Source organism: Balaenoptera musculus, chromosome X, assembly GCF_009873245.2.
Source record: "Balaenoptera musculus isolate JJ_BM4_2016_0621 chromosome X, mBalMus1.pri.v3, whole genome shotgun sequence".
Classification (NCBI taxonomy): domain Eukaryota; kingdom Metazoa; phylum Chordata; class Mammalia; order Artiodactyla; family Balaenopteridae; genus Balaenoptera; species Balaenoptera musculus.
In genome coordinates this window covers 46256138-46281671 of record NC_045806.1, presented here as the reverse complement: position 1 = coordinate 46281671, position 25534 = coordinate 46256138, and the positions used below count along the sequence as shown (strand labels likewise).

The 25534-nt window shown below is 37.3% G+C and overlaps 1 protein-coding gene across 1 annotated transcript in view; it reads left to right on the top strand.

Annotated features, from left to right (window-relative positions):
• WNK3 (WNK lysine deficient protein kinase 3) overlaps positions 1-25534 on the top strand; it is a 120849-nt gene that overhangs the window by 50929 nt on the left and 44386 nt on the right. The window contains exons 11-20 of the mRNA XM_036839275.1: positions 4389-4453; positions 8158-8305; positions 8966-9082; positions 10272-10427; positions 10509-10560; positions 12174-12311; positions 12674-13602; positions 23528-23759; positions 24159-24289; positions 24900-25522. Coding sequence (XP_036695170.1) covers positions 4389-4453; positions 8158-8305; positions 8966-9082; positions 10272-10427; positions 10509-10560; positions 12174-12311; positions 12674-13602; positions 23528-23759; positions 24159-24289; positions 24900-25522 — 2591 coding nt within the window. The remainder of the gene's footprint in view (positions 1-4388; positions 4454-8157; positions 8306-8965; positions 9083-10271; positions 10428-10508; positions 10561-12173; positions 12312-12673; positions 13603-23527; positions 23760-24158; positions 24290-24899; positions 25523-25534) is intronic.

The window sequence follows — 25534 nt, the reverse complement described above, 5'->3', positions numbered from 1 at the left end:
AATAATCAAATGTAAGTAGTGACATTATAAAAAGTAGTAAAATGGGGGAAAAAATCACCAAAGAATGCTATTTTCTTAACATGGTAGTGATTATGATATTTGTTATTGTATTCCAAGCTTTTGTCATATGCATAAGTGTTTGTAATTATATGTACAGTTCTGTTTTCTGCTTTTTTCATTCATTGTTAAGTAATTTTCCCTGCCTTTACTTGGACTTCACAATTCTAGTTTTCAGTGGCCACACAGTAGTGAAATAAGTATTCATATTTACCTCTTTCTCTATTCCTGGACAACAACTTGATGCCAGTTTTTACTGTGCATAATACCACAATAAAAACAGAGTTAGCTACCATTTATTGAACATTTACTATGAAACAAACTTTATACTATGTACTTTTTTCTTCCTTTGTATTATTTCCTTAGGATTGATGTCCAGGATTAGTAATATGGGATCACAAACATGTGTATGGCACAGCCTTTTTTATATCATTGTTTTCTTTCTTATTTCTTTCTATCAATACCTTCAAACATTTATTGGAAGCCTAAAATGTTCCAGGCACTGTGCTAAGAGGCACTGAGAATACAAAGATGAATCATTCAGAGTCCTTAAAGTCAGGCATTAAACATATATGATAAAGAAGGATATGATAAAAGACATTAGAGGATGACAGTCCATTGATCTGTTGGTCAGTTGGTCGGTCCATCCATCCATCCATCCATCCATTCATCCACACATGATTTTCCCTCTGATATATAGAGCTGGTTGCAGACATAATGTCCTTTTACCCTTAAATATATCATTGCTATAAGAACAAGGATATTTTCTTAACCACAATACAATGACCAAATTCAGGGAATTTAACATGACTGTAATACTATTATTTAATCTGTTGTCCACATTAATATTTCACCAGTTGTCCAAGTAATGTCCTTTATGGCAGTTTCCCCCCCCTTGATCCAGGATCTAATTGAAGATCGTGCATTGCCTTGTACTGTTTGTCTCTTTTATCTCCTTTAATCTGGAACAGTTCCTCAGCCTTCATTTGTCTTTTATAGCATTGATATTTTTTAAGAATAAAGGTCGGTTATTTTGTATTGGGTTGGCCAAAAAGTGCCTTCGGTTTTTAAGTAAAAATAAAAGACACATTTTTCATTTTCACCAAGAACTTTATTGAACAACGTATTCACTCTTTTGTTCCAATACCTTCTGCCATTTTTCAGGCAACTCCATAATTCCATCTTCCCAAAACTTTTTATCTTTTTGAGCAAAGAACTCTTCCAGGTGCCTTTTACAGTCTTCCAGGGAGTGGAAATTTTTTCCATTAAGAGAATTTTGTAAAGACCTAAATAAATGGAAATCCGAAGGTGCAATGTCTGGTGAATATGGCGGATGAATCAGAACTTCCCAGCCAAGCTGTAACAGGTTTTGCCTGGTCATCAAAGAAACATGTGGTCTTGCGTTATCCTGATGGAAGATTATGCGTTTTCTGTTGACTAATTCCAGACACTTTTCGTCGAGTGCTGCTTTCAGTTGGTCTAATTGGGAGCAGTACTTGTTGGAATTAATCATTTGGTTTTCCAGAAGGAGCTCATAATACAGGACTCCCAACCCCACCATATACACAACATCACCTTCTTTGGATGAAGACCAGCCTTAGGTGTGGTTGGTGGTGGTTCATTTCACTTGGCCCAAGATCTCTTCCGTTCCACATTATTGTACAGTATCCACTTTTCATCTCCTGTCACACTTTTTTTTTTAATTTTCTTTATTTATTTTCTTTATTTTCTTTTATTTTTTTGGCTGCGTTGGGTCTTCGTTGCTGTGCACGGGCTTTCTCTAGTTGCGGAGAGTGGGGTCTACTCTTTGTTGCGGTGCACGGGCTTCTCATTGCGGTGGCTTCTCTTGTTGCGGAGCACGGGCTCTAGGCGCACAGGCTTCAGTAGTTGTGGCATGCGGGCTTAGTAGTTGTGGGTCGCAGGCTCTAGAGCGCAGGCTCAGTAGCTGTGATGCACGGGTGTCATTGCTCCACGGCATGTGGGATCTTCCCGGACCAGGGCTCGAACCCGTATCCCCTGCATTGGCAGGCGGATTCTTAACCACTGCGCCACCAGGGAAGCCCCACACTTTGTTTTAAAAACGGAACGTTTTCATTACGTTTCAGTAGGGAATCGCATGAGGAAATATGGTCAAGAAGGTTTTTTTTTGCCTAACTTATGTGGAACCCAAACATCAAAGCAATTCACATAACCAAGCTGGTGCAAATGATTTTCAATGCTTGATTTGGATATTTTGAGTATGTCCGGCTGTCTCCCACATGGTATAATGTTGATTTTTCTCAATGAATGTCTCGATTTGATGGCTGTCAACTTCAACTGGTCTACCCAACTGTGGAGCATTGTCCAGCAAGAAATCTCCATCACGAAACTTCGCAAACCACTTTTGACACATTTGATCAGTCACAGCACCTTCTCCATACACTACACAATTCTTTTTTTGCGTTTCAGTTATGTTTTAACCTTTCTTGAAATAATAAAGCACAATATGCGGAAAATGTTGCATTTTTTCTTCCATCTTCAATATTAAAATGGCTACACAAAAATTCACCAGTTTTGGTAAGTCTTTTTTTTAATGTGGGCTGATATGACACCTGTCACATACAATCTAAGAAAATTGTTTCAAATGAAGTTAAAGACAACTAAGTGCTACTAGAGCTATCTTACGGAAATACCAATCGAACCTTTTTGCAAACCGAATAGAATGCCCTTCAATTTGAGTGTGTTTGAAGTTTCCTTTTTTTCCCCACATTCAGATCATGCATTTTTGTCAGGAATACCATGCAAACAATGTTGTAACCTTTGTGCATTGTATCATATTAGGAGCCATGTAATGTCAGTTTCTCCCAATATTGCTGAGGTTAAATTTGATTACTTGGTTAAGGTGGAGGCTGCCAAGTTCTTCCACTGTAAAGTGACCATGTTTTGCTTTTGTAATGAATAAGTGATTTGTGGGGAGATATTTTGAAACTATGTAGATATCTTGTTCCTCATCCAACTTTCACCCACTAGTTTTATCATCCATTGATGATTTTCTAACTTTGTCATTCCTTATGTTTATTTGGCTTTGTATTGTAAGAGCTTTCTTTTGTTTGTATCAGTATGAACTCTTGGATTATTTTATTTTATTAAATACATTATATTCTGTTACTCATTATTTATTTTCATGCCCAATTGTTCCATATTTGGGTAGTGGGAACCCCTTCAAGGTGGCTCAAGTGTGCTTTTGGTATGTTCCCATCGTTCTTTGAGCAGTTCTTTACTTTGGGGGATAGCAAGATGATCCAGGCTCATCTTATATTTTCCTTGCCCCAGTGCTGGAATCAGCTGTTTCTCCAAGGAACCTTTATCCCTTTTAGTTTAGAAACCAAGATATGAGATAAGGTATATGTGTTTTTTAAAGAGACTCCAAGGTGATTTTGCTGGTCTTTCTGGAGCCCATTGTAATAGAGCCTTCTTGTATACAGGAGTTCCATTCAGATATTTGCTAAATGGACAGGACTAAGGAGTAGTTGAAATAGTCCAGGGAGATGAAGGAATATAAGTAGAGTCACTGTATATGAAAAAGCCCAACTCATTCAGAGGAGCTAGAGTTCATTGTGGCTTCAAGAAGAGAAGAGCTAGAGAATGAGGCAGGGACCAGTTCATTGAGGACTTTATTTGCCATCCAAAGGAACTTAACCTTATAGAAGATGAGGGGCCATCATAGAGGGTTTAAACTAGGTAGATAAGTGATTGATTTTGGTAGATTTGCATTTTAAAGTCACTGTACTGTCACCAGCGGCAATGCATAGGATGGATTAGATAAATGTTTAACATTATTTTCCAGCAGGGTTGGCATTTGCCTTTATAAACTTTTCTGCTAGATGCCAGTATTGCAGCTGCTGGATACTAACAGCTCAAAGGAATTGTTGGCAGTAGTTTAGTGAAAAGGGAATGAGAGAGAGAGACCATACAATACGTTAAAGCTTGAATCATTGATTTATCTGTTTCTGGAATGGCAGCAACTCTTCCTTTTATTAGTAGTTTTACAATCAGGACTGGAAGCCATTGAAAAATAACACAAACAAAAGTATAAAAAACAATGCTGTCTTTTTTAATGAAAAAATCTTGATGAATATCAATACTGCTACATTTTATTTTTCTTTATCTTTGGTAGTAACATCAATAATAGGATTGATATAGACATTCAGTAATGTAGACATTTTACCTGGTTTGTGTGGTAACCAAAGTATGAAATGTAACAAACACGTTTTCTGCAATAATAGCAAATTGCACCTTCAGCTTAAAGTTTGCTGTTATCGTAATAAGTTTTATTTCTGTGCTATTTACAGCCTGTATCCCAAGCATTTGGAGCTGAACAACCAGCAACTCTTCTAAAACCGGATTTAGTTCGAAGGTGAGTATCTTCAAATTAATACCATGAAAGCGATGAGGGTATGTTGAAGTATTGCATTCATTAGGTACTTAGTGTTTCTTGACTGAAGAAGTTTCTGTGTTCTAGTATTTGTGTGTATGTTCAATAAAAATAGTAGATATTATTTTTACTTTATGTTAATAAAGATCATATGGACTATGAAATTATTGACCATTTTCTTGTTCACATTATTATAATATTCTGGGGTTGTTATTTTTTGGCTGTACCACCGTGGCTTGTGGGATCTTAGTTCCCTGACCAGGGATTGAACCCATGCCCTTGGCAGTGAGAGTGCAGAGTCCTAACCACTGGAGTGCCAGGGAATTCCCATCATATTCTGTCCTTAGGAAAATATTATAAGAATTAAAAAAGGAAATAAGAAATAATGTAATTTAAAGTTCCAGCTAATCTAAAGAAATAAATTACAACCAGATATATAATCATATTGTTATTTGGTAGTTGTAAACTAATATTTTTCTCTATCTTGTTCAGATTGGGTTAATTTTTCTTGTTCTGTCTTCAGGTTCACTGATTCTTTCCTTTGTCCTATTCATTCTGCTATTGTGCCCACTCAGTGCATTTTTTATTTCTATGATTGTACTCTTTCTATAATTTCCATTTGTTTCTTTCTTAGTATCTTCTATTATTATGAGATTTTCTGGCTTTTCATTTGCTTCAAAAGTATTTGTAATTGCTTGTTGAAACAATTTGATAATGGCTGCTTTAAAATCCTTGTCAGGTAATTCCAATATCTGATTCATCCTGGTGTTGGCATCTGTTGATTGTCTTTTCACATTCAAGTTGTGATTTTCCTGGTTTTTGGTATGACAGAGAATTTTCATTTGTCTCCTGGACATTTTGGACATTATGTTAGGATACTCTGGATCCTATTTAAATACTCTATTTTAGCAGTCAGTCACTGTGTTTAGGTGCAAAGGTCCTGGTCTACTTTTGTGGACTATGGTTCTAATGACAATTTAGTTTTCAGAGTGTTTGTATTATTATTCTGATCTGCTTGGTTCACCTGACACCATTGGGACCCACTGCTGGACCAAGGGGTTGGAGAGCACTTCTCTAGGCCTGCTGCCCTAAGCCAGCTCTCCAGACCACATGCTACTGGTAGGGTTCCCACCAGCATCACCACAGGAGGAAAGGGCCCACCTGAACCACCTTCTGTTGATAGGTTGGGGTTCAGGAGACCACTGGGCTTGGGCTACCTTTGCCTTTTGGCCCAGGAGTCAGGAGATGCTGAGCTTGGATTGCTTTCTGTCACTGGGTGGGTAATCAGGAGATGCCAAGCTGCTATATTTTTCCTCAAGTCCTGGGAGTCCCTAGCTAGTCTGCCTTCATTTTTTCACTCTTCAGTGCCCTCCTGTGATATTCTACTGTATTATTTCCAGATTTTTTAGTTATACTTAGTGGGGAGGAACGGGGAGAGTTGAGTTTCTGCCATCTTGTCCCAAACCCTAAACTAGTGTTTTAAGATAACTTTGCAAAGTGAATGATACAGCTGCATTGACTAGAATTATGTCCCTTTTATCCTCTGAAGGTGTTATTTATTACTGCTATTTCTCTGTCTATTAAAAAACTAAGAGCAGTATTAATGTATTTTCTTCCTCTACTTGTATTTATGAAAATTCTTTTTCACAGGGACATAGAAAAAATTTTAGGAGTTAGTTTTATTTTTTATTGCATATCTTTATATAGATACTTCCTGAGTAGTTTTTAGGAGAAAGGACTTAACCTAAAAATTAATTTAAAAAATATCTGCTAAAAAAAAAAAATCTGCTGCTTACAGATCTCATTTAAGTTTCAAATGTATTTATTGGAATTTTTGTTATTTATTGAAATATCTTCAAATTTATTAAAGAAAAAGCTGAAAAATACCTTTGACACAGATCAGCTGAAAGTTAGTCTGCCCTGTCATAATCATATTGACTTGAACCTGCAAAATATAACTAGTTAGAATTAATCATGTTGAATCATTTTCACATCATTCATTTTCAGTTTTTTTTAACCAAAATTATGGTGTATTTTTTCTTCTTCCCTCCCTCCCTCCTTCCTTCCTCCTTCCTCCCTTCCTTCCTTCTTTCCTTCCTTCCTTCCTTCCTTCCTTCCTTCCTTCCTTCCTTCCTTCCTTCCTTCCTTCCTTCCTTCCGTCCTTCCTTTCATTCTATTGAGGTAAAACTCATGTATACCCTTATATTAGTTTTGGATGTATAATAGAGTGATTCAACATTTGTATATATTATGAAATGATCACCACAATAAGTCTAGTTTAAACATCCATCACCATACATAGTTACAAAATTTTTTTTCTTGTGATGAGAACTTTTAAAATCTATTCTCTTAGCAACTTTGAAATATGCAATACAGCATTATTTTTTTTTTTTTTAGAAATTCACGTTCTTTTATTTATTTATTTATTTATTTATGACTGTGTTGGGTCTTCGTTTCTGTGCGAGGGCTTTCTCTAGTTGTGGCAAGTGGGGACCACTCTTCATCGCGGTGCACGGGCCTCTCATCATCGCGGCCTCTCTTGTTGCGGAGCACAGGCTCCAGACGCGCAGGCTCAGTAATTGTGGCTCACGGGCCCAGCTGCTCCGCGGCATGTGGGATCTTCCCAGACCAGGGCTCGAACCCGTGTCCCCTGCATTGGCAGGCAGATTCTCAACCACTGCGCCACCAGGGAAGCCCCAGCATTATTAACTATAGTTGCCATGTTGTACATTACATGACTTATTTATTTTATAACTGGTAGTTTGTACCTTTCGACTCCCTTCACCCATTTCGCCCACTTTCTACCCCCTCCCCCCACACCTGCCTCTGGCAACCACCAATCTGTTCTCTGTATCTATGAGCTTGGGAGATTTTTCGTTTTTTTAGATTGCACATATAAGTGAGATCATATGGTATTTGTCTTTCTCTTTCTGACTTACTTTACTTAGCATAATGCCCTCAAGTTCCATCTATGTTGTTACAAATGGCGAGATTTCATTCTTTTTTATGGCAGAATAATATTCCATTGTATATACATACTACATTTTCTTTATCTCATTTTCATTTCTTTTTCTGTTTCCTGCACTATTCCTGTCTTCCACACCTCATGTATCCCCTGTTGAGTTTGTTACATAAACAGCTATATTTTGAGTGAGAATTGGTTTTTAGAAGTTTTATTTGAACATATTAATAAGAAAAACCCCAAAACAAACAAAATAAAATTGATCAGGAACATCCCCTGATAAAAGGTTCCACAGAGGTCTATCACTAGCAGTGTTTTTCTTTCACTCCCACTACTGTGAGATGTTTGCCTAATACATACAATATAATCTCAGTGTTTCATAACTTTTAAAAACAGCTTTATTGAGATATAATTCACATACCATTAGATTTTCACCCATTTAAAGTGTACAATTCAATGGCATTTAGTATATTTGCAGAGTTGTGCAGTCATAACTTTTTGAGAGATATTGTACTACTTATATATTTTATTTAAACATTATTTATGATTTTATAATTGAGGGTTTTTCTTAGAATTTTACCATCAAGATGGAATGATTCTATCCACAAAGGAATTTCAGATGTTAACTCTGATTTGGGTTAAATATTGGACTTTGAGAATCATGGAATAATGTCTTCTCTGAGAAATTGAATTGGAATTGCTTTTGTTTTTTTAAAAATAATAGTTTGAATAATGATGTGGCAGCTGTGAAGGAAAACACCAATACCCCTGATAACCCAAGTGGAAATGGCAAACAAGATCGGATCAAACAGAGAAGAGCTTCCTGTCCTAGATCAGAAAAGGGGACTAAATTTCAGCTTACTGTCCTTCAGGTCAGTGTATAAATATGATTTGGTTAAGAGTGCATGTTGAGGTCTGGGGGGTCAGGGAGGGGCGATGTTGCTGTGGAGGTGAGTATAGAGTATTATGAAACTCTGCAGCAAACACTCTTGAACACAAATCTTTGTATATATACCTGATTATTTCCTTATGATAGATTCCTAGAAGTAGAATTAGTGGGTCAAAGGGTATGAAGATTTTTTTAAAGTTTCTAAATACGTATTTCTAGGTTGCTGTCCATAAAGTTTGGACCAGTTTACATTTCCATTAGCAGTGCATTTTCTTTAGCTTAAAGGGTCAATTTGTGGGAGAATTTTGGAAATGAATGACCAGATTTAGATCTTTGCATTGCAGATAGCTATAGTGACCGTTGTAACTTTTTTTTTTGCCTTTTCATAAAAGTTGTGTTCCTTTTCTTTCCCACAGGTTCACATTTCTAACTTATTTTTTGCTGAATAATTTGAGCCTTAGATTTGTCATACAATGGTTGTTTAGACAGTATTTCATCAAGGGAAAAACAATCTTTTTAGATTCTGAACAGTTTAAACCATTTTTTTCATATATTGTATGTGAGCTCATCCAAATGTTTCCTGCACCATTTACAAAGAGGAGACAATGACTGACTCTTAAACTAGTGACATGTTTGTGCCCAGGTGTCAACCTCTGGAGACAACATGGTGGAGTGTCAACTGGAGACACACAATAACAAGATGGTCACCTTCAAGTTTGATGTTGATGGTGATGCACCAGAGGATATTGCAGACTATATGGTAAGTACAGTAAAACCAAATTATTTTCCCTTCAGCATTCTGTCTCTTTTTCCTCTCTAACTCTCCCCCCGTTTATTCAGAGCCATCTTTTTTTAGGGTACTGCTAGTTTTTAAAATTTGTACGGAGCTAAATTGGTTATGATCAAGAGTAAGTCACTATACCTCCTCTGGTTTCTGTATATTTGTGTGTAAAATATGAGGGAGTTTCATTAAGAGAGGATCTAGGTCAGTGGTTCTTATCCCTAGCTGCATGTCAAAATCACTGGAAGAGCTTTTTAAAAACAATTCTGTTGGGAATTCCCTGGTGGTCCAGTGGTTAGGACTCGGTGCTTTCACTGCCGTTGTCCGGGTTCAATCCCTGGTCGGGGAGCTAAGATCCTGCAAGCCACGTGGCGCAGCCAAAAAAAAAAAACCCCAAACAAAAACTAAAACAAAAACAATTCTGTTGCCTGGGTCCCTAATTAAATCAGAATTTTTGGAGATGAGGCCTAAGCATTAATAGTTTGTAAAGTTCCCCAGGTAATTCTAATGTATTAGCTACTGATATAACATCTTACATATAGGTGTTCAAGTAATGTTCATTTCATTTAGTTTTTGTATTTTCTTTGAATTGTTAGGCTTAAGTTACTATTCCCCTCCTCTTTTTTTTTAATGGGGATGAGCTAGGGTGGCATGAAGAGTACATAATGCTTTTGTTTCTGCCAGTTTTCTTTGTATATACATTCCTGGCCAAGCAGAATTTAACATTTTAAAAGTTAATAATTTTGTCAGTCTGCCTCTTATTTAATGTAGTATTTTCTGAACTGTCTCTAGGCCATTCTTTATCATCTTTAGAGATGCTTCATTTTGTGATTTTTTTTTATTTAAAAGCTTTTGCGTTTGGACATCCTAGTTTTAAACGTAAACATTACCTCAGTTATGTTCTTCAAATGGCAATCAATTTATAGAATGCCAGATTCTTTTAAAATGCTGGCTTCTGGTAGGTAGTGCCAATCTGACAAATGTCAGTGGTCTCAAAATAGAATAATTTAATGTATTATGTGGCATTTTATTGCTGGTCTTTGTTAATTCTGTTGTGGCATTTAGATCTAAATACCTAATTTATTTTTCTTTATGGTAGTCACCATATTATAATTTTGAAGAAACTAAATTCATTCTTGTGAATAGAATTACTTTTACTTTTGGATAGGTGGAAGATAACTTTGTCCTGGAAAGTGAAAAAGAAAAATTTGTAGAAGAATTGAGGGCTATCGTAGGTCAAGCCCAGGAGATCCTTCATGTCCACTCTGCTGCAGAAAGAGCCGTTGGAGTTGACTCTATTACTGTGGAATCCAGCAGTAGCCACGTAAGAGCAATTGCTCAGCAAATAGGTCTTCTCGGATATGTATCAGGAACTTCTTTATTTATCTATTCATTTTTAATTCAGACAGGATCATCTGAACAAGTACAGATAAATTCTGCATCCACTCAAACCAGCAGTAAGTATACTTAATAAAATTTACCATTTGGCTTTTGAAGCAAGACATTTGGAAACTTTTAATGTACACACCTTGGGAAAGATGTTAGCCAATAAAGGAATTTGATAAATTGTTAATGTAGGTTTTCCCACACTTTGAAAGGACTTTATAGCCCAGAAATAAGAAGTAAAGAGTGAGAAGTAAAACCATTCTCCAGATTTCCTCCAAGTATTGGTTCTTTACCTGATTAATTTATTTCTGAGTTGTTGCATGGTATGTTACCAGAGAAGCAGTCACAGTACTGCTGACCTTTAATGGCTTTATTGTTTGAACTTAACTGGTTAAGTTTTTTTTTTCCCCTATATGAGATGGACAACAAGTTTCTTAGCTAAAATCATTATGTTCTAAGTTTGCCTCATGTTTTAATAGCATTAGTATCTTGATTTCATTCCACCAATGATATGCTTCTACCTGCTCTGATCACTGATAAGTTTTTGTAAATCAGATACCAGATAAACTGCCAGGGACTAAAAATGGGGTCTTCTATTTTCTTTTCTCATAACCTTATCTCTCCATTCTTCTCAGCTCTGGTCATGGGTATATTTAGAGTGTCTGGGAGGGGGAGAAGAGCCACAGACGAATGAGGACATCTGAAGGAATTATAACAGCATGAAGAAGCAACAGGTGGTGTGGGAGTCATGGAACCAGATACCATTACCCTCAAATGTAGTTTGTGTTAGGATGTCAGGGTTCTCCTCTGTCTTCTTTTTCTCATTAGCAGGAGTCTTGAGTAGATTTCTTTTTATTTATTTATTTATGGCTGTGTTGGGTCTTCGTTGTTGCGTGCGGGCTTTCTCTAGTTGCAGTGAGTGGGGTCTGCTCTTTGTTGCAGTGCACGGGCTTCTCACTGTTGTGGCTTCTCTTGTTGCGGAGCACAGGCTCGAGGCGTGCAGGCTTCAGTAGTTGTGGTAGACAGGCTCAGTAGTTGTGGCGCACGGGCTCAGTAGCTCCGCGGCATGTGGGATCTTCCCGGACCAGGGCTCGAACCCGTGTCCCCTGCATTGGCAGGCAGATTCTTAACCACTGTGCCACTAGGGAAGTCCCTGAGTATATTTCTGACTGGCAAAGTAGGGTAAAGTTTAAAAGAGAATAACTTTTTTGAATAAGTTAACAAAGTAGGTGTACAGATGTAGGGGCTTATTTTACTTTATTTTTTAAGTTGTCATCCAGTAAAATAGACTTTTTTTTCTTTTGGTGTAGGGTTCTGTAAATTTTAGTCCTCTTATAGATTTGTGTAAGCACCACCATAATCAGGATACAGAACAGAAGATGTAGGTTTTAGTGGAAAAAGTGCTTTTTGTTTTTTTCCCAAAAGTGCCCTGCTTTTAATTGCTATTGATACAATGTTTGTTTCCGTAGAATCCAAAATCCTTCTCTAAAGATATCTTGTGCTTAGTTGTTAGAGTATTTGTCAGTCAGGGTTGGGAGGTCTGGTCTTATAAGTTACACATATCCTAGTGCCATTGGAAATGGAGATAAAAGACAAATCGGTGTTTTAACATGGTTTCCTTAGTCAATAGGTAAACATATTGACAATTGCTTAGCATATTAATTTTTGCCAGTTCTTTCTACAGATGAATCTGCTCCTCAGTCATCCCCAGTTGGTCGATGGCGATTTTGTATCAATCAGACAATAAGAAACCGTGAGGCTCAATCTCTTCCTTCTCTTCAGCAGTCCATGTCTACAGTTCCTGGGCTAAATCTGCTTTCTAGTAAGTGTTTGTTCTCTGCCACCTTTATCCAGACCTGGAAGATGGGGATGCAAAATATATACTGTATCTTTAACTTGTTTTCATGGGTATTTTATGCTTATGAGAATTTTCATAAGCATTTTTGAAGATGTTAATGTTAGGAGGTAACTTAAGCCATTTAAATTTTAAAATTTATGAAAAAAAAGGAAAAGGTTTTTCTCCTTGTTAGGTTGAATTCTGTGTATTTTGAGTCTTATTTACAAGAGTACTTTCACATAGGTTCTAATTTGCCCCTTGCTCCTCCTGTTCCTTTTGAGTTTGAGTACTAGTCCATGCTTTGTACTTACCAATACATGCTTAGCCATTCTTTGTTATTGTTCCAGGTCCAAGAAACATAAGTAATAAGGAAATATCACAGGACACGCTGCTCACTCTAGAAAATAATCCATGCCAGCGTGCACTTTACACCTCCACATCAGAACACAAGGATGTAGTTGATGGTAAGATTTCTGAATATGCCAGTGTAGAAACTAAGCTGCCAGCTATACTTTATCAAGTGGAAGATGACAAGCAGATAATGGCACCAGTTGCTAGTAGTTCCAGTCATACGGCTACTTCAGTTCGTGCAGTTCCACTTGAATGTGAGGGACTCACCAGCCAAGCAGGCATATTCCTACCTGTGTATCCAGGTCACCAAGCTGCCAGTCAGGCAGTTCCTGGTGAGTCAACTCAGATTGCTCCTAACTCTCTTACAACCCTGGCATTTATGTCTGATCAAAAGCCTCAGTCCTTACCAGTGCAGCAGCCAACTACGGATGCAGAGTTTATTTCCCAAGAAGGAGAAACCGCAGTGATCATGGAAGCAAGTTCTCCTAAGATGGTCATTCCCACTCAGACCCCTGGCCTTGAACCAACTAGCCTTCTGTCCTCTACTGTCGTGGAATCAGATGGGGAAGGACCTCCAAAAATGGAGTTTGCAGACAACCGAATTAAAACTCTGGATGAAAAATTAAGAAATTTGCTCTATCAGGAGCATAGCATATCTAGCATCTATCCTGAGAGTCAGAAGGATACCCAAAGCATAGACTCTCTGTTTTCTTCCTCTGCTGAAGACACAGTCTCATGTCCAGTGCCAGAAGTCATAGGCATCAGTCACTGTGGAGTTCAAGATAGTCCTGCACAGTCCCCTAATTTTCAGCAGACAGGCTCTAAGATTCTGTCCAATGTGACTGTGAGTCAGCCTGCTAACATATCAGTGTTCAAAAGGGACCTGAATGTGATAACTTCTATACCCAGCGAATTATGTTTACATGTAAGTATCATTCTTTCTAACCAATTCCTTATCCTATGCTTTTAAAGAAATGCCTTCTTTTCTAAAGTTCTGTCCTTTGAAATGAAATGATCTATGTCACAAGATTCTGAGGTCACAGGTATTTAAGAAGGCCATAGCTTAGGCTGCAGGGGCCCAGAACTTAATAGAGACGGTAGAACTTTCTTGGTGAGAGAGCCCTCTGGTGAATTAGCTAGGAACTTGTGAGCAATGTTTCTTTCTGTATTAATGACAGAACAGGACTGACTTATAGATTGTTTTAGTGGGTAGGAAGAACTTGCTTTTAGATTTCCACTTAAAAATGCCTGTTATCAGTTTCATTTTTTAAAAATATTATGGTTTTAATTTAATCTTGTTTGTGGGTTTTTATTTATTTGAAAAAAATATTTTAAAAGAAAAATTTAAAAACCCCATAACCTCATGACTTGTTTTTTTTAACTTATGTAATGTAGGAATTTAATTTCTCTTCTGTTCCTTCAACTCATAGGTATAACCACTATCTGGTGCTTATCCACTATATGGTACTAATCCTTCTTGACTTAAGCTTACACAGATCTACTTACAAACCTACAACTTCTTATTCACAAAAATAGTATTGTGCTATAAACATATTGGTCTACAACTTAATTTTTTAATTTTACAGTATATCATAGACATATTTTTAAATATTTATCACTGTATCTCTTTATTACTGTTATTATTATATAAGTAGTATATGCATGTATATAAAGTAAAATCCACCCCACTTCTAAACCTATAGACACAGCTGTTGATAAATCTTTCCAGACATGGTTTTCACTAATATACAAATATTTATATAGCACTTCTTTATATGTATTATATCTATTTACAAAGACACAGATACATACTATATATACACATACTTCCTTACATACATGTGCTGTTCTAAATTTTTTTCCCACTTATGGACATCTATCCATGTCAGTATACATAGTTCCACCTCACCTAACTTTTTAAAAAATATATTTATTTATTTATTTGGCTGCATTGGGTCTTAGTTGCAGTGCGCAGGCTTCTCTCTAGTTGTAGCTCTTGGGCTCTATAGCGCACAGGCTTGGTAGTTGCGGCGCACGGGCTTAGTTGTCCCGCGGCGTGTGGGATCTTAGTTCCCCAACCAGGGATCGAACCTGCATCCCCTGCATTGGAAGGCGGATTCTTAACCGCTGGACCACCAGGGAAGTCCCCTCACCTAACTTTTTTAAACAACAGCATAATATTCCATTGAGTAAATATAATTTAAGTACTTATTTTTTTGGTAAACTAGTAATTTAAAATTATGCAATTAATGCATAAACGCAAAAGAAATTCAGAAGGATAGAAAATTAAAAGGAATTGTTGTGTTAACACTCCCACTACCCAAACAATATTAAGTTCCTGGTTTTAATTCTTGTGGTCATTGCTATTAATAACTTATAAATAATATACTTATCGTTTTTTGATTTAGTAATTTTATACAATAAATTTTTACTCACTTCTATGAAGGGTAGAGAAATTATATTTTCCCTTTCCTCTACTTTTCTTCCCCATACACCTCCCAATTTTTATTACTTAAATTACTTTTTAACATTGGCAAAGTTTATAACATCTACATTTTTTTCATTATCGGTTGTGCTTTGTCTGTAGGTTGATTGGAAGAACTGAAAATCAGTAAACAGCATTTATATTATGATTATTTGTGTTATCTGATAATCACATAATGTGATTAGAACCATAAAAAAATGAAATGTAATTCTCTGTCATTTAAACTTTGTTGCTCAAGAGACTCTTCCAAGTGTCAAGGTTAAATGGATTCTTTTGTTTGTTTCAAGTGTCCATTGCTACATCTAGATCAAATTTATTACCTGCCACTGTTTCTGGTGTCCTAGAATTCCTTTTTGTTTCCCCCCTGAAATGCTTCTATGAGTCATATTTTTAAATATGTTGCATGGGTGACCAATTTGTTTTTATTTTTTTAATGTCCAGAAATATCTTTATTTTGCTTCACACTTAAGTACAGATGGTAGGATCATTTTGAGTTAATTTTTGTGTATGGTGTGAGATAAAGGTCCAGCTTCATTCTTTTGCATGTGGCTATCCAGTTGTTCCAGCACTGTTTGTTACTTTATTCTTTGTTGTTATTATAAATGAAATTGTTTTCTTAATTTCCTTTTCAGATTTTTCATTGCTAGTGTATAGAAATACGATTGATTTTTGATTGTTGATGTTGTATCCTTCAACTTCGCTGAGTTTTTTTATTAGCTGTGTGATAGCTTTTGGTGGATTTTCTATATAATATCAGTATATAAGATCTTATCATCTGTGAATAGAGACAGTTTTATTTCTTCATTTCCTATTTTTCTTATCTATTAACTTTTCATTTCACGCTTTTTAAAAAAATTTTTGGCTGCATGTGGTCTTCATTGCTGTGCGTGGGCTTTTTCTAGTTGCTGCGAGTGGGGGCTATTCTTTGTTGCAGTGTGCGGGCTTCTCATTGTGGTGGCTTCTGTTGTTGATGAGCATGGGCTCTAGGTACGCAGGCTTCAGTAGTTGTGGCACGCGGGCTCTAGAGCGTAGGCTCCGTAGTTCTGGCGCACGGGCTTAGTTGCTCCGCGGCATGTGGCATCTTCCTGGACCAGGAATTGAACCTGTGTTCCCTCCATTGGCAGGCAGATTCTTAACCACTGCACCACCAGGGAAGTCCCTCATTTCATGCTTTCCATCTCTTTGTCCTTTTGCTTTTTGTACTGGGAGAATGTCTCAACTTTTAAGCTGTTTATAATCTCCTATTCAGCTATTTTTTTTATGTCAAGGATTGTATTTTTAATTTCTAGTAACTATAGTTCATTCTTTTTCTTATGGATATAGTATATTCACACATCTCTTTCAACATATTAAAGTCTTATTCTGTGTTATTAATGCTGTTTCCTTGGGTATTCTGTTTGTTGAGTTTAGTGTTTTCTTAAAGTGCTGATTTCCCAAAAGTGTTGGTGATTCTTCGTTGTGTACTCAGTTTTTCTTTTTCCCCCATAAGATTCCCTGTTTGTCCGTTTGTAAATGCTATATATAATTACTATAGCCTTACTCCAGTAATTGTGGGAAAAGCGTGGGACATGCTTCCTGGCCCTGGGTATTGCAACTTGTCTTTAATGCTGCCCAGAGGGAGGTCCAGTAGCTAGTCTTCAAAGGTAGCAGGGCTTCCCCTTACTCCTGGATCTTGTCTCTTCCGTACATTACTGACCTTTTTCTTGGCAATAAACATTTTCCTCCTTACCACTCTTATTTGGGAGCAGACGCCTCTGCTGTCTTTTGTTCATTGTGGAGATGAGGTGGGAAGGTGCCCCAACCAGTTCACTCGTCCATTCAGTGAATATCTGCTGAGCAGTGAATAAGTCAAGATCTCTGTTTTTGTGGAGCTCACATTCTAGTGGGGGAAGATAGATCCTAAACAAATGAATAAAGGGCTATGATAGGAAGACTAAGGAATTACTTTATATAGGGTGGTCAGGGAAGGATTTGTATGTAATGGTGACATTCATAGGTGGAGACCTGTTCCAGGAAACAAAAGAAGGCCAGTAAGTAGGAGAGTGTTATAAGATGATGCTGAAGTGACAGATAGGAGACAGATAGATTGTTACAGCTTTGTAAGCGTTCTGTCCAACCACCCATCCTTTTGGTTGGCCAGGGCGCTCTCTCCTGCTGCCCATATATACCACCTGAATTCGCTGCATTTTGAAACAGTTCCTGCATATGTCATCATGCATTAAAGGAGGCTGCTTTTTCCTCCTTTAATCTTATATGCAGGGCTTCTCTGGTGGCGCAGTGATTAAGAATCCGCCTGCCAATGCAGGGGACACGGGTTTGGGCCCTGGTCTGGGAAGATCCCACATGCCATGGAGCAACGAAGCCCGTGCGCCACAACTACTGAGCCTGCGCTCTAGAGCTTGTGAGCCACAACTACTGAGCCTGAGTGCCACAACTACTGAAGCCCACGCACCTAGAGCCCGTGCTCTTCAACAAGAGAAGCCACCACAATGAGAAGCCCACACACCACAAAGAAGCATAGCCCCCGCTCGCTGCAACTAGAGAAAGCCCACACACAGCAACGAAGATCCAACGCAGCTAAAAAATTAATTAATTAATTAATTTAAAAACTCTTATATGCATGTGTCTACATCTGTTTTTCCTGTTGTACCTGTGGATTTGGGTTGGTAAGGGAGGCTAGAACTTGTATTTAATTTATCATCTTGATCCAGTTATTACTTAATAAAAATCTTTTCTGTAATTTCAGTGGGACCAGTGCAACACTTTCTAAATCATAATATTATTGAGAGTTTTTTCCTCTTTATGAAAGTAATATTACTAGTCTAAAATGGGACTTTGGAAAATAAAAACTGTTCAGAATTTTACTTTTAATAACTGCTGACTTAAGTGTTAATAATGCTTACCCCAAACTGCAGTTTACTTAGTGCCGCTTAGGCTGTCTTCCTTCAGACAAATGCTGAATCCCTTTCTTTGAACTTTTACTCTTTTAATTTTCTAAATTACTACGGGCCATTCTCATGTTTCCCAAATTATTTCTGGCTGTGTATATTAATTTTTTGTATTAGTTATTATAAGACATTTATTTTTAGAATACTCAGAATACAGCAGCAGTTAATTCTGGTTTTTGAGGGGAGGGATGGGAGGACAAGAAGAGGGAAGAATGATTTTGTAGCCAGCTGTGGCCTGATGTTAACGATTTTTAGAGTTTAAATTTGAAATAATTTTGAGGTCCATTGTAAATTTCTGTGTGCTTATATAATGTAAGAAACTTGATTTGGTAATATATTTCTGTAAATGTAAATGCCTAGATATCTTGTTTTTCTATGTTTATCATGCGTGTCAGGCATCTTTAACTCTCTTAGATAATATAAGCATAAATGAAAATTTCCACTTTAAGATCATAGGGTTTAAGTAAACTTTTCTAGTGAATTGGTGCATATGAGGGTTATTTCCTTCATATTTTAATTTTCAGTTTTCAAAGTTGCTATAATAAAAAATATTCTAGGGTGAAAGTTTAACATTCTGCTGTTTTATTTATCTGAAGTCTAAATAGTATTTTTAAAGAAAGGGGAAGGCTTAATTCCTATAAGTTGAATACTTCAGGTTTAGTCTGATACGATACTATTAATAGAAGTATACATAGCATTCTATTTTTTTTTTACATTTTTATTGGAGTATAATTGCTTTACAATGGTGTGTTAGTTTCTGCTTTATAACAAAATGAATCAGTTATACATATACATATATCCCCATATCTCTTCCCTCTTGCATCTCCCTCCCTCCCACCCTCCGTATCCCACCCTTTTAGATGGTCACAAAGCACCGAGCTGATCTCCCTGTGCTATGCGGCTGCTTCCCACTAGCTATCTATTTTACATTTGGTAGTGTATATATGTCCATGACAATCTCTTACCCTGTCACATCTTACCCCTCCCCCTCACCATGTCCTCAAGTCCATTCTCTAGTAGGTCTGTGTCTTTATTCCTGTCTTGCCACTAGGTTCTTCATGACCTTTTTTTCCCCTTAGATTCCATATATATGTGTTAGCATACGGTATTTGTTTTTCTCTTTCTGACTTACTTCACTCTGTATGACCGACTCTAGGTCCATCCACCTCACTGCAAATAACTCAATTTCATTTCTTTTTATGGCTGAGTAATATTCCATTGTATATATGTGCCACATCTTCTTTATCCATTCATCCGATGATGGACACTTAGGTTGCTTCCATGTCCTGCCTATTGTAAATAGAGCTGCAATGAACATTTTGGTACATGACTCTTGTTGAATTATGGTTTTCTCATGGTATATGCCCAGTAGTGGGATTGCTGGGTCGTATGGTAGTTCTATTTTTAGTTTCTTAAGGAACCTCCATACTGTTCTCCATAGTGGCTGTATCAATTTACATTCCCACCAGCAGCGCAAGAGTGTTCCATTTTCTCCACACCCTCTCCAGCATTTATTGTTTCTAGATTTTTTGATGATGCCCATTCTGACCGGTGTGAGATGATATCTCATTGTAGTTTTGATTGGCATTTCTCTAAGGATTAATGATGTTGAGCATTCTTTCATGTGTCTGTTGGCAATCTGCATATCTTCTTTGGAGAAATGTCTATTTAGGTCTTCTGCCCATTTTTGGATTGGGTTGTTTGTTTTTTTGTTATTGAGCTGCATGAGCTGCTTGTAAATCTTGGAGATTAATCCTTTGTCAGTTGCTTCATTTGAAAATATTTTCTCCCATTCTGAGGGTTGTCTTTTGGTCTTGTTTATGGTTTCCTTTGCTGTGCAAAAGCTTTTAAGTTTCATTTGGTCCCATTTGTTTATTTGTGTTTTTATTTCCATTTCTCTAGGTGGTGGGTCAAAAAGGATCTTGCTGTGATTTATGTCATAGAGTGTTCTGCCTATGTTTTCCTCTAAGAGTTTGATGGTGTCTGGCCTTACATTTAGGTCTTTAATCCATTTTGAGTTTATTTTTGTGTATGGTGTTAGGGAGTGTTCTAATTTCATTCTTTTACAAGTAGCTGTCCAGTTTTCCCAGCACCACTTATTGAAGAGGCTGTCTTTTCTCCACTGTATATGCTTGCCTCCTTTATCGAAGATAAGGTGACCATATGTGCGTGGGTTTATCTCTGGGCTTTCTATCGTGTTCCATTGATCTATATTTCTGTTTTTGTGCCAGTACCATACTGTCTTGATTACTGTAGCTTTGTATTATAGTCTGAAGTCAGGGAGCCTGATTCCTCCAGCTCCATTTTTCGTTCTCAAGATTGCTTTGGCTATTTGGGGTCTTTTCTGTTTCCATAAAAATTGTGAAATTTTTTGTTCTAGTTCTGAGAAAAATGCCAGTGGCAGTTTGATAGGGGTTGCATTGAATCTGTAGATTGCTTTGGGTAGTATAGTCATTTTCACAACGTTGATTCTTCCAATCCAAGGACATGGTATATCTCTCCATCTTTTGGTATCATCTTTAATTTCTCTCATCAGTGTCTTATAATTTTCTGCATACAGGTCTTTTGTCTCCTTAGGTAGGTTTATTCCTCGGTATTTTATTCTTTTTGTTGCAGTGGAAAACGGGAGTGTTTTCTTAATTTCACTTTCAGATTTTTCATCATTACTGTATAGGAAAGCAAGAGATTTCAGTGCATTAATTTTGTATCCTGCTACTTTCCCAAATTCATTGATTAGCTCTAGTAGTTTTCTGGTTGCATCTTTAGGAATCTCTATGTATAGTATCATGTCATCTGCAAACAGTGACAGCTTTACTTCTTCTTTTCCGATTTGGATTCCTTTTATTTCTTTTTCTTCTCTGATTGCTGTGGCTAACACTTCCAAAACTATGTTGAATAATAGTGGTGAGAGTGGGCAACCTTGTCCTGTTCCTGATCTTAGTGGAAATGGTTTCAGTTTTTCGCCATTGAGGATGATGTTGGCTGTGGGTTTGTCATATATGGCCTTTATTATGTTGAGGAAAGTTCCCTCTATGCCTACTTTCTGCAGGGCTTTTATCATAAATGGGTGTTGAATTTTGTCGAAAGCTTTCTCTGCATCTATTGAGATGATCATATGGTTTTTCTCCTTCAAGTTGTTAATATGGTGTATCACATTGATTGCTTTGTGTATATTGAAGACTCCTTGCATTCCTGGGATAAACCCCACTTGATCATGGTGTATGATCCTTTTAATGTGCTGTTGGATTCTGTTTGCTAGTATTTTGTTTAGGATTTTTGCATCTATATTCATCAGTGATATTGGTCTGTAGTTTTCTTTTTTTGTGACTTTTTTTTTTAAAGAAATTCACATTCTTTTATTTATTTATTTATTTATAACTGTGTTGGGTCTTCATTTCTGTGTGAGGGCTTTCTCCAGTTGCGGCAAGCGGGGGCCACTCTTCATCGCGGTGCGCGGGCCTCTCACTGTCTCGGCCTCTCTTGTTGCGGAGCACAGGCTCCAGACACGCAGGCTCAGTAATTGTGGCTCACGGGCCTACTTGCTCCGCGGCATGTGGGATCTTCCCAGACCAGTGCTCGAACCCTTGTCCCCTGCATTAGCAGGCAGATTCTCAACCACTGTGCCACCAGGGAAGCCCCCATTCTTTTTCGTGACATCTTTGTCTGGTTTTGGTATCAGGGTGATGGTGGCCTCATAGAATGAGTTTCGGAGTGTTCCTCTCTCTGCTATATTTTGGAAGAGTTTGAGAAGGATAGGTGTTAGCTCTTCTCTAAATGTTTGATAGAATTCGCCTGTGAAGCCATCTGGTCCTGGGCTTTTGTTTGTTGGAAGATTTTTAATTACAGTCTCAATTTCAGTGCTTGTGCTTGGTCTGTTCATATTTTCTGTTTCTTCCTGGTTCAGTCTCGGAAGGTGGTGCATTTCTAAGAATTTGTCCATTTCTTCCAGGTTGTCCATTTTATTGGCATATCGTTGCTTTTAGTACACTCTCCGGATCCTTTGTATTTCTGCAGTGTGAGTTGTTACTTCCCCTTTTTCATTTCTAATTCTATTGATTTGAGTCTTCTCCCTTTTTTTATTTATAAGTCTGGCTAATGGTTTTTCAATTTTGTTTATCTTCTCAAAGAACCAGCTTTTAGTTTTATTGATCTTTGCTATCGTTTACTTCATTTCTTTTTCATTTCTTTCTGATCTGATCTTTATGATTTCTTTCCTTCTGCTAACTTTGGGGTTTTATTGTTCTTCTTTCTCTAATTGCTTTAGGTGTAAGGTTAGGTTGTTTATTTGAGATGTTTCTTGTTTCTTAAGGTAGGCTTGTATAGCTATAAACTTCCCTCTTACAACTGCTTTTGCTGCCTCCCATAGGTTTTGGGTCGTTGTGTTTTCATTGTCATTTGTTTTTAGGTATTTTTTGATTTCCTCTTTGATTTCTTCAGTGATCTCTTGGTTATTTAGTAGTGTATTGTTTAGCATCCATGTGTTTGTGTTTTTTGTTTTTTTTCCCCTGTAATTGATTTCTAATCTCATAGCGTTGTAGTCAGAAAAGATGCTTGATATGATTTCAATGTTCTTAAATTTACTGAGGCTTGATTTGTGACCCAAGACGTGATCTATCCTGGAGAATGTTCCATGAGCACATGAGAAGAAAGTGTATTCTGTTGTTTTTGGATGGAATGTCCTATAAATATTAATTAAATCCATGTCATTTAATGTATCATTTAAAGCTTGTGTTTCCTTATTGATTTTCATTTTGGATGATCTGTCCATTGGTGAAAGTGGGGTGTTAAATTCCCCTACTATGATTGTGTTACTGTCGATTTCCCCTTTTATGGCTGTTAGTATTTGCCTTATATATTGAGGTGCTCCTATGTTGGGTGCATAAATATTTACAATTGTTATATCTTCTTCTTGGGTTGATCCCTTGTTCATTATGTAGCGTCCTTCTTTGTCTCTTGTAATAGTCTTTGTTTTAATGTCTATTTTGTCTGATATGAGAGTTGCTACTCCAGCTTTCTTTTGATTTCCATTTGCATGGAATATCTTTTTCCATCCCCTCACTTTCAGTCTGTATGTGTCCCAGGTCTGAAGTGGGTCTCTTGTAGGCAGCATATATGTGGGTCTTGTTTTTGTATCCATTCAGCCAGTCTACGTCTTTTGGTTGGAGCATTTAATCCATTTACATTTAAGGTAATTATCGATATGTATGTTACTATTACCATTTTCTTAATTGTTTTGGGTTTGTTATTGTAGGTCTTTTCCTTCTCTTGTGTTTCCTGCCTAGGGAAGTTCCTTTAGCATATAGCATTCTATTTTTGATTACTGATTAGTCCATACAAGAAACTCCAATGGTAGAAACAATTGCTCCACCTCACCTAAATTACTACCATTTTGGTTTTTCTCTTTTTGTCTCCATTAGGAGATGTCCCCAGATGCTTCACTTCCAGGGGATCCAGAGGCCTATCCTGCTGCTGTGTCAAGCGGTGGAGCCATTCATCTGCAGACAGGAGGTGGATATTTTGGCCTAAGCTTTACTTGTCCTAGTCTCAAAAATCCTATTAGCAAGAAATCCTGGACTCGCAAATTAAAAAGCTGGGCATACAGGCTACGGCAGTCAACCAGCTTTTTCAAGAGATCAAAAGTCCGTCAAGGTAGTGTGCTTACAGTCAGGGACATAGACTAGGTAACATCATTTTTCATTTACTTCTGTTTCTTTTTGTTGTTGTTCATACACAAATCTTGTCACTTTTTCCACGTAGCCCATGTATGTGACATGTCCCATTAATGTCATTGCCATTTTATTTTTCCTTTTGTAACTAATTTGGTTTTAAAGTATTCATTTCATATAGATACTAAGTCTCGGGATAAATCTTGCAATGTCTGATTCAGAATTAGGGACTTCTACAGTGTTGCTTATTACATTAACACTTTTTTAATTGTCTAGCAGGAGTTAAGCTTTTTCTACTTTTCTTCATTTTTGGTAATGTAAACAAATGTAGTCTTAACAAGCAATTTTCTCCTTTCTGCTTACAATTTGGCAAAACTTGCAGTGGATACAGAAGATACGAGATCAGCAGTTGCTCCTGACCCCATTCCTCTGACAGGAGAGTCCACAGCTGATGCTAGGGCTTTGAGTAGATGTAAAGCAATGAGTGGATCATTTCAGCGGGGTCGGTTCCAGGTTTGTGTCTTTGATTAAATCATTATCTACAAAGGCATTATAAAAGGTAACAGCATTGAAGATCTAGGTCTGTAGATGGTAATTATTTTAAATGTAGATCATTATCGTATTTAATTTTTCCCCTTATATGCATCCTGTCACCTTCTGTAGCCATCCACTAAAGGCGAGTCTAAAGAAATGAGGATTTTAGTAGCTGAAAGGGAGCACAGAAATGGGTCATCAGTTTTTGGTGGGTGGTTGGGTTATCTTTTTTGTAAATCTAATTTCATGTCCTTTAGAACCTTGGCAATTGAATTTGTTTTCATTTTATTTTTTAATTGAAGTATAGACGATTTACAATATTGTGTTAGTTTTAGGTGTACGTATGGAATGTTTTTTAATTGCAGAATTTTATTTGAGCAATATGAAGCCAATTCTCTTTGCAAAGGGCCCAATTGCAAAGCTTTGAATATGACAAGTATAGATGGGATTTTTTAGTTTTGGTATTATCAGTGTTTGTACATTACAGAAGACCATCCAATTGTCTGTGCAGTATATTGATATTGAATTTCTTTGTGGGTTTACTCTTTGGTTAGGCAGAGCCAGCCACCTTTGCCTTTTTGTATTTCAGGTGATTACAGTTCCTCAGCAGCAGTCAGTGAAAGTGACATCTTTTGGAATAGAACACATACCAGCATTCAATAAAATGACGAGCCAGCCTAGTGAAGAAGCTTTAGCCTTTACTGAAACAGCAAAGTCTCAATTGGTAGAAATGGAACCTGCCACACACAATCCACAAACTTCACTTTCTTCTCAGAAGTTACAAGCTCTTCAGGAAACCTTCAAAGAAGATAAAAGAATTCCCAAACAAGCTGACAACTTCTCATCTTTCAGTACAGCTTGTGAGACTGATGTATCTTTGATGACTCCAGAAAAGGAATTGGAAGAAAATTCAGCCACAGGAAGTAGCTTGCAGTCTGGATCTGAACTGTTGCTTAAAGAGAGAGAGATACTTACTTCTGGGATACAGCCTACCTCTGATAGTGAATTTTCAGCCACTCTTTGTGGCAGAGGGAAATCAGTGGCAAAGACTGGTCCAGAGAGAGAAAAGTGCTTACCACTCCGTGAAGAAAAAGCCTATGTTCAAACACAGAGCTCACTCTTCTATTCACCGTCTTCCCCAATGAGCAGTGATGATGAGTCAGAAGTAGAGGATGAGGACTTAAAGGTGGAGCTTCAAAGATTACGAGAAAAGTAAGGACTGCT